Here is a 15,856-nt window from a genome sequence, read left to right on the forward strand (position 1 = left end):
ACCTGAAGGAATGCAACTGCAGCTGGACCCATCCATCCCCCTTATGAATACTCAAAGAAACAGCCTATGGTTTTAAGACAGCCCCAGCTGACGATATGTACAAGTTGACTCGGATTCAGTACTACCTGATCCATTTCGATACAGCTAGTCGCCCCAGTACGCCCTGATTTGGTCTGTCCCAACACGGCTTGAGAATGAATGAGTCGATCTGAGTCCAACCGCTATTTTAAACGTTTGTCATTTCCTCGCTAAATCAATTCACTCTTGTGGTGTTCCAAGTATTGGCACAGCTATAAGTTTTGCAGGCTGGAGATGTGGAAACAATATTGATATAATTGATTTCCGAAAATCCAGGGAAACATTGGAGAAATATGAGGAAGACAATAGAATTTCTTAGTGGAACTTCTAGATATGCTAAAATATATGTATTTGTGTATTTAAGAAAAAAACAAAACATAATAAGTCTACATTCAGTGAAGCCTAAAAGTGGGTGCTCTATATTGGCACAACAATCACTTACATATCATTAAACCAATTAACCAGCAAATAAACATGCATAATCCATTCATACATCATACATCCATGCATAAATAGGCTTATAAACACAATACACATGCATTGCCTGATGATCCAATACATCCATCCCATCCAACTATTCATTCATCCTATCCATCCAACGATTCCAACCATTCATTCATCCCATCCATCCAACCATCCATCCCATCAAATCATCTATTCATCCCATATATCTATCCAACCATCCCATCCATTCATCCATCCAAACAATTTTTATTAAATAAATTTTTTATGATATCAATATATTGGTGATTTTATTGAAATATCGCTAATACACTGGCGATACAAGCAACACCTGAAATTTATAGTCGAAAATATTGACAATACATTGGCGACATTGATACAAGCAACACCTGGAATTTATACAGTAAAAAATATTAGCAATATATCGCTAAGTATATCGCTGATACCTGGAATTTCTGATATTAAGTATATCACTGATACCTGGAACTTCTGATATTACCAATGTTATCGGTATCACCGAGCTGGAGGAATGGATAATATTGGTGATATTATCATAATATCGAAGATACTTGGAACAATGCTCGTGCAAACAAAATGCAGCCTATAGTGTATACGACGTTGTCAATCTCCGCAACAATGACCATCAAAGATGGTTTGGAAATTGCCATTGTCGATCTTCAAGAAATTCACAACCCATCCAAGCCACCAGTAAACATGGAATTGTATGACTGGAGAAGATGATGAAGAAAAGAAGAAGATAACACTACATGTGCTTCCAATGAGAAATTAAATGGACACAAGGAGACAAGTATTATCCCCACGTCCTTAATTGGTACAAGCAGGAGCAGAGGGCTTTGCAGGCTAGCCTAGACCATTGATCTGATGAACCATAAAAAAACATTTATTTGATGGGACTACCCCACCCAATATTGGTTAGTAATAAATACAAATGGAACCGAGAGAAGGCCAGAGATAGAGCCCGTACAAATTGAATTGCTGGACCATGGTTGGGACTGGCTAGGTTCTACCAATCTGGGGATTTTTGGGGCACAGCCCATCCATGGTGGGGCCCTTCATACCCAAAATCATGATCATCAACAAAAACAGAAAACCCAAGGATCCAGGGCAGATGGTCAGCTCAAGAATCATATAGTTGCAGGCTTCAAACAAACCAAATCCAAAACAAAACTATAAACAAATAAAACTCAAAATAAAACCCATTTACAGAATGTAGCGGCCCCAATGCTGCAGAGGGCCCATGGATCTGTGAATATCAAATTTCAAACAATTTTATACCAACCAATAAAAAACGGCTCACATTTTTACATTAAAAAAATAATGACAAACAATAATAATAATGATAATTAGAACAACTCACTTCAACCTGGGGCCTTTTCAATCTGGGAAACTGATGATGTTCAAGATCTGAAGGAATCCAATCAAGTACCCCACGGACCATCAGAAGTGTCCAATGGTCCAGCCACAAATGTGAAGACAGATGGTGGTGGCCTGTATTCTATGTAGGACCCAGCTCCATGTGGCCATCTTCAGCGCTGATCTGACTAACTATTAAAATCAGATTGCACATGCTACAAGAACACCAGCAGAAAATGGAAAGACGTCCCGGATGCTCCAGAGTATTGAGGAACTCTATAATGACCTGCTGATTGCTGGAGAAAATCAGATGAATGGCCTGCAGCTCAAGAAACTGGAAAAGTATAATGTCCCATGTGCTCCAGAGGGTTACTGAAAATTGTAGATCTCCCCAGAATCAGTTTAAGAATTTCTTGAGAAAATCCGACAGCCCACCTCATCAAACATTATTGACCAGAGATCTGTAGAAAATCCGAGCGACTGGACCCGATGCTGAGCAACAATTATGATATCCCAGATGCTATTCTAACCTGAAGTGTCGATTTCCTTCCCATGGTCTTCACCCCGAATACTCTTCCTCAGCCTTCTCAACCATATCTCGTAATCCATTGGATATGGTGTCCCACAAAGGCTATCTACGTAATCGGCAAAGGCTTTCAGCACGGCTGAGATGTCCCCGAGCTTCTGCTGAATTACCCTTCTCGACCACGACATTTCCCTCCACTGCAATGCACCCTCAACCGAATCCAAATCTGGAAAAGCCCCACCTGTGGAAAAGTACAGCATGTAGATCAGGCTCTCTGCATCTGATGCCGAGCACAGCTTCCCTTCCTGAAGGGCATAGGTCGAAGAGAAATGAAGGTTCATAGCCGGTCGATCCCTGTCTTCCAAAACGGCATGCCCCCAGCCAATAACAACATAGTATGGATACTTTGTGCTAGAGCTCACGCGGATCACGTTCTCTGGGCGGATGTCACCATGTCGGATTCCAGCACTGGCAGCAGTTGACAGAGCAGTTAAGCAGTCATGGCAACACTTGAGAGCCTCATCCGACCCAAATAGTCCATCCCTCACCATATCAGCCACTGATTCTCCAACCGGAGAGGTAACAAGGACTGGGGTCCCACACCATGGATGGTCACAGTTGCTTTTCGAGCTAGGTTTCCGACACTGACCAGGGTGAATTATCCTGCCGGATGCGACTAACTGAGGAAGATACTTGCTAAAAAGACCCCTCTGTTTCATTACAGTTAGGATTTTAGTCTGCCTCTGGACCTGATACCATAGGCTCATATCCTCCCAAGCCGGTTCCAGATGAGAAGGATGAGATCCAATGTACAGCATTAGAGCTTTTCCGGGTTCTTCCACAGATGTTGCACTGTAAATCTGAAGCTCTCCGTCAGTCAGAACTTCATTGATCTGAAAACCCTTTTGCCAGTTTGAATCCTCGAGCCATAGAACTGATCCTACCTCCATCCTTAGTGTCTCTTCTGGCTCGATCTTGATGGATTCTTCCTGTACTTCAACAATTTCAGGAGAATGACTGCGCTGCTGGAATCGGAACAAACCATTTCCGTTCGCTCGAGTGTCCATCAACTGCCTCTCAGTTCTCCGGTTTTGGAGACGGATGCTGTGGTCAGAAGCTAAATCTTCGACCGTAAGCTTCGGCATTCCAGATAATTGAACGATGCAATGGAAGGTCGCTAGAAGAACCTGCAGAGCTCCAATATCTCCCCAGTTGGCATTCCCGAGCTTGTTCCAGATTCGATCGACGGGAGAGACTGTAATTTGGGAATGATTTTTAACCCATTCGGCAGCACAGTCATACACATTATTCACATCAAGCTCCAATTTATTCACATCTCCTTCAACTTTTACCACCCCGCCATACTGAGAATCAACAACTAGCACAAAAACGCAGTTGGAATTCTGAAGAACGCTAGATCTGCTGAGGCTTCTCGATAGTAGTATACGGACTGCGAAGAACAGAGCTTCCCCGAGGACAGAAAGAGAAGGTCGCCGGTCGCTCTCCATTGAAAGGCTCCCTACATCGGGCCTCAACAGTGCCAATTCAAGAATCTGGTCCCATTTCCCATGCGAGTGTTGGCGGCTCTTTTTCAACATTATAGCGGTCGCACAGAGCCCCCCAAGCTTCCCACTTGCAATCGCCTTCTCAGCGGAATAGAATTTTGAAACAGAATTATGATTGTGTAAGCAGGCAACAGAGAAAGGCATAGGCCCATCCTGACCCCAAAATGTCTCCCACAAGCCCTTCACACTCGCATGTAGGAAATCTTCGATGGCGAGAAATGCAGTTGCTTCGACAGCATCTGAGGTCGAGGCATAAACTGCACTAGGCATCCGTATCAGCTGCTCAAAGGAGACGCCTTCCAATGCATAATCGAATTTTTGAAGTTCTGTCAACTCAAATGGAACATCAAAGGCGGGGTTTTTACATGCTGAATTTTCTGATATTTCTGCAAACCATTCTTCAAGTTTTGCTGTCAAAATTTCGCTGTCCTCAAATTTCTTGAAGAACTCTTTACGGTTAGGAGATGATGAAACATGAGCCCTGCCCCCTGATGATACACTAGACCTTTTTGCTCCAGATCCTACCGATACACGATCAGGGGATCCCCCTGTCAAGAACAGGAACTGTTAATAATGCATGAAGTTTATGAAATAGCAACTAGCAACTCTTTTTTAAAATCTTACAGATCAAAACATAATGGAAAAATTCCATTAGGAATGGAACACGCAGCTTCTCTTCAACACAGTTCATGAGTTCCCAAATGCATAGAAACACAAGTCTAAAACTGTAAACATGACAACGGAAGCACAGGAAGAAAGGACATTTATATAGTTAAAGAGGAGCTTTGCTCAGCCCACTCACTTACAAGGCAGCTCATGTACACGCCACATGTTTGCCAGGTTGGCAAATTGGCAAGTGATCCAATCCAATCATTAGAGCGGTGGCCACTATGTAGACACTCTTTCTCAAGAATCAGGTTGGTCTACTCATCATGTGGTTCACAGTCTATGAAACATATATATGGCTGACGAAGACTTGGCTGAAGTCTTTTTACCCATCAACTGCTTCTAATCGTGACCCACCTTCTAAATCGACCAGATTTATTTCCACATAAGAATATCCGCACGGTCAAATCCACCGGATGGATGGCTTAGATATTATACCTGTATACGATGCTGGAACATGTGTTGGTGCGTGCATGAGCTTCCCTGTGCACGCACGTGGGCTTAGCAAAGCTCAGTAAAAGAGAATGAAAGCGATATACTAAGCAGTTCAGATAAACTCAGAAACTTAAAGAGCATGAGATATGTAGTTCAGGTCCTGTTCTTGATCGCTTAACAAGCAATATTGAAGCATGTTCAAGAAAGTGGTAAAATGGAAAGTGTGAAATGTAAAAATAACGAAAAATAGAAGAAGAAGAAGAAACTTCCAGAATGTGATGCTGCAAACACCTCCCAGTATGCCCAGATCAGTGAACTCATTTGACAATGACTATTTGACTCATGAACCCATGTTAGCCAAAGCCCAATTCCCACAGCTTACTGGCTACACTGCGTTTGGCCTAATATCCTTAGTTCATGGGTTGGACGTGGACTAGGCCTACTGCAACCCTAGTTTTAGAACAAACTGTGCCAATTAGGAGTGCAACTCGGGCGGATTAGGTCTGGTTGAGGATTAACCCAAGCCCAACCTAACCTCAAGAGGATCCAACTCAAATTCCAACCCAAGGTACCTAAACTGAACTCAACCAAAATTTCTCTATATTGGACCCGAGACAAGCTGACCAAACCCATCCTAACATGACCTGACCCTACCTAACCCGACCCAAATACATGTGATTATTCCAACGCGACCTAACCTGAGCCTTTCCGATGATAAGAAAGATATCGGCATCTGGCATCTCCTGTGTTTGAATGAGGGGGACGAGGAAGAGCATGAGACTCCACCCCTAAATCCCCTAGCTAGTAGTCGAGTGCCTCAAGGGCCCTGGGCGAATCAGATTTAGCAGATCGAACTCTTTTCTTCTCCTACTGGTATCTCACTCTAACTTCAATCTTTCCTCTCTTGATCATTATCTTCTCCCTTTTGCTGCTTCCAACGTTTTCCCTTCTCTTATGCCATTTTATTCTATGTTGTTTGTATCAAATCTACATGAGGTTTTTGGTTAACAAAACGGAGCCTCAGCGAATTTAGTAATCTGAAGTCTACACCCAAGTTAGCTTCGCTTTTCTAAATAATGGCCCATAGTTTCACAGTATTTTACTAAGTATGCAACTCTTGCTTCAAAATCTCATGACTTCCTATAGGCCTAATGTTCTAATATAGCTTTAAAAACAAATAAATATCTTCTTGTTTTCTGCTTCCACTTCCTATTGCTTTTAATAACTTTTAACCATCTGCATACTGCATGCACAGACAAATCAAAACATTATAAACTCCATAATCCTTTCCCTTAAGCAAGAGTGAGTTTGGTAAAGGTAAATAACGTGGTATATTAAGTTTCTTTAACTTTCCAGATTTTATTATGGCAAGAAAGTGAAGAGGGTATGTCAGCAAATGCTCACTTGTCCCTGATCTTGGAGGTATAGTGCAGAGAAAAGAACATTAGTTATTAGGGAGGTGGTGGAAATTAATGCAATTGAGAACGATCACAAGAAGCACGTGATGAAGATGTGGATCCCAGACACCCAATTTGTGGATACTACCGCCCATTTGATGGGTTTCATGCATAGGGTTGTGTTTAGAGTTTTTAAGTAGATATGGATCCCATGTGTGGTTGTGGATTGATTCTTTGGAGAATTTATTTAGTAAAGATTTTGGGGGATCATTAGGAGGATCTTATCTCTTTTTAAGTCATTAGTATTTCCATTCTCGGATATTCTTAGGAGTCTTTATTCAATAAATATTTTGGAGATTTTTAATAGGATCTCGTTTATCATTACATCATTAGCAGTTACTATTTTGGGTGATTTATGCATGGAGAATATTTAGGAGAATCACACCAAGTCATTCTCAGTTTTCTATTTTAGGATTATCTTTTAAGATTTAAATTTTTTTTACTTCTTGTTACCCTTTTCGAATTTGAAATTTAAATGTCAATCCTTGGGACATGATTTAGGTCTAAATTTAGTGAAGTCCATATTTGTAATCTCTTGGATCTTTATCTTTTGTATTTTGGTCTATATAAGACATCTGAGGCATATGTATGAATTAACATTTTTTTGAGAGGTATGCATGAATTAACAATTATGTTGATGAAGACTAAATAAAAAAAGTATAAATTTTGGGAAAAGATATTCTCTTTCAGAGGAAGAAAATCCTTAAAAAATCAACCTCTTCGAGTTGTGTGGTTTGTGAAAAAATCCAATCTTCTCTTCCTTTTTTTCTTCTTTCTCATCCATCATACATCAGAAACATTGCATGTTCCTGCCTTTCAACCAAATTGGACCTAAAAGCTAACAAACAAACTTCATGATCCGCACAAAAGGAAGAGAAAATGGTGGGAAAACAAAAGCAAGAAACAAGGGAGTTGGAACTAGATACTGTGGAGAGTACTCCTTTGCAGATTCCATTTCTTGCTGGTCCGATCCTAACTAACAACATTTCGTCATATCTTCAACAAGAATGAGGCATGGAATTTCTCACAAAAACTCCCAGTGTTTCCCTTCAATATCCTAGTTCTGGAATTATTTATTTCATGATTTTATTGAATATGTGCTCCAGGAAAGTCCCTCAAGGGTCTTTCTACTACATATCTTTATTTTAGCAGCTTTGAAAGTATTCCACAGCCATGATGAATTGCAAACAGAATAACTCTTCTAACAGATGATAAAATTAGTATTTGTGTCCAAAATTTTGTCAGTTGGTCACCTTCTCTGCACTTCTTTTTAAAAAAAAAAAAAAGTAACGGCTTTCATTGAAGGAGGAAAAAAAAAAGAGACAGTGACTGCCGAGATGGCAGAAAAGGAAGAAAAAGAGAGAGAGAGAGAGAGAGAGAGAGAGAGAGAGAAACAGACTACTGTCCTAGGAACATAAAATTGAAATCCTTGAGGGAAGAGATATTAGCAGCCCATTCAAAAATTAAATTCTTCACCCTGGATCCCACTACTTCGGCCGAAGACTGAGAGTTGTTGAAGCATCTGTTGTTCCTCTCACTCCAGACCGCCCACCAGATTGCTATGAAAGCCATTCTCCAAACACGCGATCTGATTTTCCCCAGCTTACAGCCGTGCCAGAGAGACAGCAGCTGACTAGCAGAGGCCGGCACACACCCGCTGACATTAAATCTAGACCAAAAATCTGCCCAAATCTGGGATATAAACGGACAGTGAACTAGGAGATGGTCGACAGATTCCTCGTTATCCATACGGCAGAGACAGATATTTGGAAGCTGCATGCCTTTCTTTTCAAGTTGTCAATCGTTAGAATCCGGTTTTTAGACGCCAGCCATGAGAAGCAGACGAACTTGGGGGGAACAGGGTACTTACAAATGAAAGGAGAGGCGAAAGAAAAGTAAGAAGGAGCTGGGGCAATTGCTGCATACAGAGATTCGACCTAGAATCGAGAATTTTTGTCCCTTTTCCAGATAATTCTGTCTTGCTCCATCTGGGTCGGATTAACACTAGAGAGGCACCCAAGTAACCCAGCATATTCATTGACCTCCCTTTCGTTAAGATTCCTGCGACAGGGAATGTCCCAAACAATACCTGCATTGGATAGGGAATAAAAACTGGCGATAGGAGCATCGTTAATGACAGCAAGGCGATATATATTTGGGAATCTGTCCTTCAGTCTCAAGTACCCCAACCAGCAGTCCTCTGCACTTCTTTTTTTGAATGGCGCAATAATTTAAATTACAATTTTCACATGTTATTTATTATTTTACCTGGCACCAAACCACTCATCAAGTCAGTTCTCAAAAACCTAAAAGTCAAACATACCCCTCCACAAAACAACTCAAATAGACCGATCTCCCTTAATTCACACAGCGGAGGCCTTGCAAACAAAGTTCTCTAGAATGTGATACAGATAAGCAATTGCATACAGAAACCAAAACAGGGAAAATCCTAACCCTAGCATTCAATCCCATCAAATTTTCAGAAAAAGAAAGAAAAAAAAAGGCCGTAGGGTTTGCAAAATCCTTCCCTTCCAACCTAATTCCAGATTTCTGAAGGAAATCCAATAACAAGAAATTACAGAATCAGACACATATGGCATAAAAAGAATCAAACAAAAAATTTAAAAAAAAAAAAAAAAAGCTTAGAAAATAAATTCGATTAATAAGTAAAATAAAAGGAAAGTTCAAATGATTCACATAATATCTACAGAAATTTGACAGCTCAAACTATCCACCCCAACTGTAGCTTCCAGTCCAACCAGAATTCCCCAAAACTCAAAATCTAGAGGTTACAAGGTCCCGGCTTTCAAAACATCTAGGGTATGAAGGAAAAACTGAATTCAATCAAATCTTAAAGAACCAGTCCCATATTAAACAACTTAGGCTATTAAATCAAAATCCATCAGCAAATGGAGATCCCAAAAGCATCTGCAAATAGACGTACAAAAATGATCCAAAGCAACTAAAAAAATTCCTTAGTAAGTACCAACTGAAATGCATTAGCTGGGCTGCATTTGGATGTATAATTGAAAGGGATTGCAGGAAGAATGAATCGAAATCTATCTCCAAATGGAGATAACAAATTTATGCAAACAGACTTCTAAAATAAAAAGTTGCTTAGATGCAATACAGACTGTTTAGTGAATATCAACTCAAGTGCAGCAACTGAGCTCCATTTGTATGCTCAACTGAAAAGAACTGCACTAAATTCAATTGAACAAAGTAGCAAGGCTAGACTGTTAGCCCCACTCCATTGTGACAGACTAGCCCCCAAATTGCAACAGGGATCCTTTCAGTTCAAAACTGAACTCCTGGAATTGCAATTTGGGATTTGATAGTTCTAATGAAAGAAATTGTTTCCATCACCGCTTGGACATTTCTAGTATTTGGAATCAGATTGTGAGCTTTAGCCCACAAATGCGCCATGAAGCTCTTCATGCTAACCTAAGTTCCAATCCCATCAGAATTTCAATGAAGAAAAAAGGACAAAAAATGGAATTGGTTTTTCAAAATCTAACATTTGTGAGCTAATTCCAACCTTCCAAACAAAAATTAATCTGAATAAAATTGAATCTAGATCTCCGAGCTTATAATTCGAATCGGATTATGCAATTTAGCTTCCAATGAAAAACTGATCCAAATAAAATTGAATCTAGATTTCTGAGCTAATATTTTGAATTGGATTATGCACTTTAGCCTACAAAAGCACCACGAAGCTCTTCATGCTAGCCTAAGCTTCCAATCTCATCAGAATTCCAGTACAACAAAGGAAAAGAGAATTGGGTTTTTGAAATCTAACATTTCCGAGCTAATTCCAATCTACCAAAGCATAACTTATCCAAACAAAATTCATATTTGGATCTCCAAGCAATTTTCTTTTCTTTTTTTGAAAGGTGATCTCCAAGCTAATAATTTAAATCAGATTATGCGATTTAGCCTACAAATGTGGCAGGAACATGCTAATCTATACTTCTAATCCCATCAGAATGTCCAATAAAACAAGGAGAAAAGAAAGAAAAAGAAAAGCAGAACTGTGTTCTCAAAATATAACATTTCCAATATAATTCCTATCTTCCGAAGCAAAACTAATCCAAATAAAAATCAAACTAGATCTCCGAGGTTCTTCTACTACTTCTTTTTGAAGGTGAGATCTCCGAGCTAATAATTCGAACCAGATTGTGCAATTTAGCCTACAAATGCACCATTAAGCTCTTCATGCTAACCTAAGCTTCAATGTCATCAGAATTTTCAATAAAAAGACGGAAAAAGAGAAAGGAAATAAAAAAAAAAACAGAACTGGATTTCCAAAATCTAACATTTCCAAGCTTAATTTCAAAATTAATCCAAAATAAAAGTCAAACTAGATCTACACACTAATAATTTGAATCAGATTATGCGATTTAGCCAACAAACGTTTCATGATGCTCTTCATGCTAGCCTAAGCTTCCAATCCCATCATAATATCCAATAAAATGAAGGGAAAAACAGAATTGGGTTTTCCAAATTTAACATTCCCAGGCTAATTCCAATCTTCCAAAGCAAAACTAGTCCCAAAATAATAATAATAATAATAACAACAACAAATAATAAATAATAAATAATAAATCAAACTAGACCTCCAAGAAGCAATCCAAAAGCTTGAGCTGATCAGTCCACCTGAGCAAGGCATGTTTGATGAAAATCCGCCGGCGGCCTCACTTCAGTGGACCACCCTTTTTTTCTACTTTTGGCAATAGAATTGTAATTTAGTGGGAGTGTAAATCAGTGGCTATCTGGTAATAAATCATCTTCAACCCAATAAACAAACAAAAAAAATTGGAATTTGCTATTCGTACCCTCCTAATATTGTTACTTCAACTTCAACCCAACAAGGGTAATTTGGTCAATCAAAAGATCATGAAACACACTCACAGACAGAACTTACGACTAAATTACCCTTGTGGAGGGGTAGAAGTTACATCCTCCAAAAGGCCAAAAATAAATAAAATGAAATTCGTCGAAGATCTTAAAAACAATAAATGAAAACAGAAATCAAATACAAAGCAATGAATGATAATAATAAGAAGAAACCTGTAAGTCACCAAACAACCCAAAAACCCTAACTTCCAATTCCCATCAGAAATTCCCCAAAAAATCAAATTCTAGGGTTCTAAAAATCCAAATCCGAAAACTTTCCAAATCGAAACCGATCAGAATCCAAACCAAATCTCGCTAAATCAGAATATAAAAAGGAAAATTGAATTCAAAGATGTCAAAAATAGAAAGAGACAGGAAATCTGAGATGCAAATATTCAAGCTTCCCCAGCAAATCCGCGACCGAAATCCGAATCGAATCAAGTCAAATCAAATCCCAGAGAGAGAGAGAGAGTGAGAGAGAGAGATTACGATTAGGGTTTTGGGGGTTTTAATACCTTCCATTTGGGGATTTTTTTAGGGTTTTTCTGCAGCCGTTGATCGTCTCCCGAGAGTGAAAAACATTCGCTCGCCTTCTGAAGATTTTCTTCTTCTTTTGCAGCGTCTTCGAGACGTAAACAACGAAAATACTCGGCCTTTTTATTCCGTCCTCGTCTTTTCTCAGCTCACTGCAACTGAGATTTTCAAGTATTATATCGATTCGGCTTTTATATCGTCATTTTATCGTTTCGAGTTTTATCGCAATAGATTGGCGAGATTATCGGATAGTTTACACTACAGCCGGCTGCATGCTGGACGTCGTGGATTCCCTACACCCGGGCTGCACGGGATTCATACAGGCCTAAGCTCTGTGGGGCTCACATTAGTGTATTTATTATATCCAATCCGTCCATCCGTTTCGCCAGCTCAATTTAGGATAGGAATCCAAAATGAGGCGGATCCATAGTTCAAGTGGACCACATCACAGGAAACAAAGGAAACAAACACGTATACCGTTGAAACTTTCCTGTCGTGATAAAGACGCCCACTGTTTACTGTGGGGGTGGTCCACTTGATTTTTCGATCCATCTAGTGTTTGGGCTGTTGTACTTAAATGAACCGGCAAAACAGATGGACGGAGTGGATATAAGACATACATCACAATGGGCCCCACTTAGCTTAGGTATGCAGGAATCCAGGAATCCGGCGCCGCAGGCAATCCGTGGCCCTGCACGCTAGGACGCGGATTGCGTACTACCCCCGCCCGTCCCTAGCTCTGAACGGGCGGTTCTGTGGGCGGGCCCACCGTGATGTATCTCTACATCCACACCGTCAATTCTTTTTCTCAGATTATTTTAAGGTATGAGCACAAAAATGAGGCGGATCCAACGCTCAATTGGTCCACACCAAATAATAAGCTTAGTTGCATTAAAATGCACAAAGCATTAAATGCAATAGTCATCTATGGTGTGGTCCATTTAACCGTTGGATCTGCTTCATTTTTGCTTTTTTGGCTTAGAATAATCTAATAAAAGGGATAAACGGCTTGGATTTGCAGATAAATCACGGTGGGCCCGCCCACAGAACTGCCCGTTCGGAGCTAGGGACGGGCGGGGGTAGTACGCAATTCGCGTCCTGCACGCTAACTCAGCGTGCGCGAGACTCGAGTCAAGTACACGGAATATTAGCGTATGAAAAACTTAGGTGCCCCACAAATGTTTCAACGGTGAGCATTCACTGTTTCTGTGGTGTGGCCCACTTGAGTTTTGGATCTGATTGTTTTTTTGGTTCATGTCCTAACATGATTTGGCAACCCGATGGACGGTGCAGATTTCACACAAATATCACGGTGGGCCCAGGAAGCGGTTTGGCTACTGACGCTGCCATCAGCCAGGTGGCTAGTGGTCGGTGCTATGTGGACCCCACAATGATGTGTGTGTTTTATCCACACCGTCCATGCATTTTGAAAGATAATTTTAGGGTTTAATGACAAAAATGAGGAAGATCTAAATCTCAGGTGGACCACACCATAGGAAAACAGTAGTGATTGAATGTCCACCGTTAAAAAATCCTAGGGCCCACTGTAATGGTTATTTGACATCTAACCATTAAAAACTTGGATGATGGGAAAAATATATCAGCTTGATCCAAAACTTTCGTGGCCCCAAGAAGTTTTTAATGGTGGGCGTTCAATGAACACTGTGCGGTCCACTTGAGGTTTGGATCAATGTCATTTTTGGGCTCATACCATAAAATGATCTGGAAGAATGGGTGGACGGCATGGATGAAACATACGCATTATGGTGGGGCCCACAGAGCACCGACCACTACCCATTGGCTAGTGGCAGGGTCAGTAGCCAATCCGTTTCCCAACGTAACTTCCAACTGCAGGAACTTCGCATGCAACCCCATAGCTTTGTGGGGCCAACTGCAGTGCTTGTGTGCATCCACTCCATCCAAGTATCATATGTAATTCCAAAAATGAGACATACAAAATTGAAGTGGGCCATGCGTCCGTACACCATGTGGACGCCATAGGAGTTTTGGATTGGGAATATTTGTGTTTTCCCTGCAGTAAGGTGGGAATCACCTTTTGGACGGATAGGATGGCATTAAAATATCATGGTGGGTTTTAAGAAGGTTTTAATAGTTGACCATCCCAACATAAATGAAGTCAATGGAGGGGACATCATAGCTGGCCCTATCTAGCTCTATATAAAATGGGTTGTACACAACTTATGTCCTCACTTAGATATGACTTGTGTATAACCCAAGCTAACATAAGTACGTTAGTGTTGTGTGACCTATATTAATCGTAATCCTTGATTAATAATTTCACTTTAGATTGTAATAATCATAAATTCTATATGAACATACCACTAATGGCATGACTAGTATTAGAGTTGGGCATTTCCGACCCGATCTGGCCGATCCGACCCGATTTGACCTGATCTGACCTGATTCGAACCGAATCGATGGCCTAGATCGATGTCGATCAGGTAGGTCCATTCAGATCTGAAAGTTGTTCGGGTCGAGTTCGGATTGGACCAAATCTGATTCGATCCGGACCGATCCTCAAGGAATGCATTATACAAAACACCCTTTCTATATCCTTACCATTGTTGCTGCTGCTACCTACTATATTTCGGAGACAAGAACATTATACGCAGAGAGCCGCCACATCATCTTCTGTCCATAGATGGCGAGCTGCCAACTATGCAGATCCTCATCGATCTCAGGTGGGTGCCCATCATTGTGGGCAATGGCAACGACGGGATACGGTCGGACAAGATCTATAGCGGCAATAGATTCAAGAATCTTGGCATCCGAAAGCGATTCAAAGCAAAAATGCAACGCTGCTGCTGTTGGTTTTTATTTTTGTTTTCCGTTTTTTATTAAGAAGTTGAAATTTATTTTAGAAAACAGAGGCAATGAATTTACTAAGGACAGCTTGCGTAGGGCAGCAAAGGATAGATTCTTAGGACAGAGCTTTCTTTTCTTTTTCTACTTCTTCTTCTTCTTCTTCTCTCTGTCTGTGCTTTTAGGGTTTTGAGATAGAATTTGAGATAGGATTTTAGTCGGACTCGGATCGGATCAGCCCATACACATTCCGGATCGGTTCGAGTCAGGTGACCCGAACTCGGTCCCGAATCGGATCGAGTTCGGGGTCAAATTATTGAAATTTCAGATCGGATCGAGTTGTACCCAATCTGATCCGACTCGGTCCGATGCCCAACTCTAACTAGTATATCGGTATATTTTAAATTATTTATAGGGATGGAAAAATAACAAATTTTCTCTAATTATTTTTAGAAACTTGATATTGGACATAATGACTATTGATTAATAGAAAATTGTGCTTGGTATATTTTAATATTATGTTATTAGACGACCACTGAGAAGTTTTAAGATAAATATGTAGTAGTCATGATTTAAAGAGTTATCCTGTGTAAAGGAACTGATGATGAATTTGGATGGAATGTCTTCACCATCAGGGTTAACGTCTACTTAACAGGCATGTTCCTTACTTATACAAAAGTATAAGGGTGTCATTAGGAATAGGCTCCTAGTATTGCATCTATTGAATACTTGTATTGAAGGATCAATTTAAGTTTTTAAATAAAAGACTCAAAATGCTTGAAATATGATCAACTTGTGTATGTACTAGTTTTGACAAATTCTTAAATTTAAAGGCCTCTGAAAAGTTAAAGTTCTGATGTAATATGCTTTGACACATTTTACGAAGTTAATTATAGTGACTCATATGTGAGCGTTGCTCGGTCCATACATAAAAATATGATTTAGGTTCATGTAATCCGACAAATGATCCATTAATCTCCTATGAGCACTCCTATGATTAAGTTCTAGTAGTTGGACCATATATTAAGTGTTTTCACTGA

At 40.1% G+C, this 15,856-nt stretch overlaps 1 protein-coding gene across 2 annotated transcripts; it reads right to left on the bottom strand.

The window, feature by feature from the left end:
• Positions 1-1,716: 1,716 nt before the first annotated feature.
• Positions 1,717-12,142, bottom strand: LOC131227972 (uncharacterized). 2 transcript variants are annotated; one of them, XM_058223784.1, is made up of 2 exons: positions 11,975-12,142; positions 1,717-4,553 (listed from the first exon to the last, which is right to left on the bottom strand). In XM_058223784.1, exons 1-2 carry the CDS (start codon positions 11,979-11,981, stop codon positions 2,440-2,442), a joined length of 2,121 nt encoding a protein of 706 aa, XP_058079767.1. In that variant the 5' UTR covers positions 11,982-12,142; the 3' UTR covers positions 1,717-2,439. The 2 variants fall into 2 exon arrangements, with proteins under 2 accessions (XP_058079767.1, XP_058079766.1); XM_058223783.1 differs by lacking the exon at positions 11,975-12,142 and adding an exon at positions 7,280-7,774.
• Between the last annotated feature and the right edge of the window lie 3,714 nt (positions 12,143-15,856).

Source organism: Magnolia sinica, chromosome 15, assembly GCF_029962835.1.
Source record: "Magnolia sinica isolate HGM2019 chromosome 15, MsV1, whole genome shotgun sequence".
In the NCBI taxonomy this organism is placed as follows: Eukaryota; Viridiplantae; Streptophyta; class Magnoliopsida; order Magnoliales; family Magnoliaceae; genus Magnolia; species Magnolia sinica.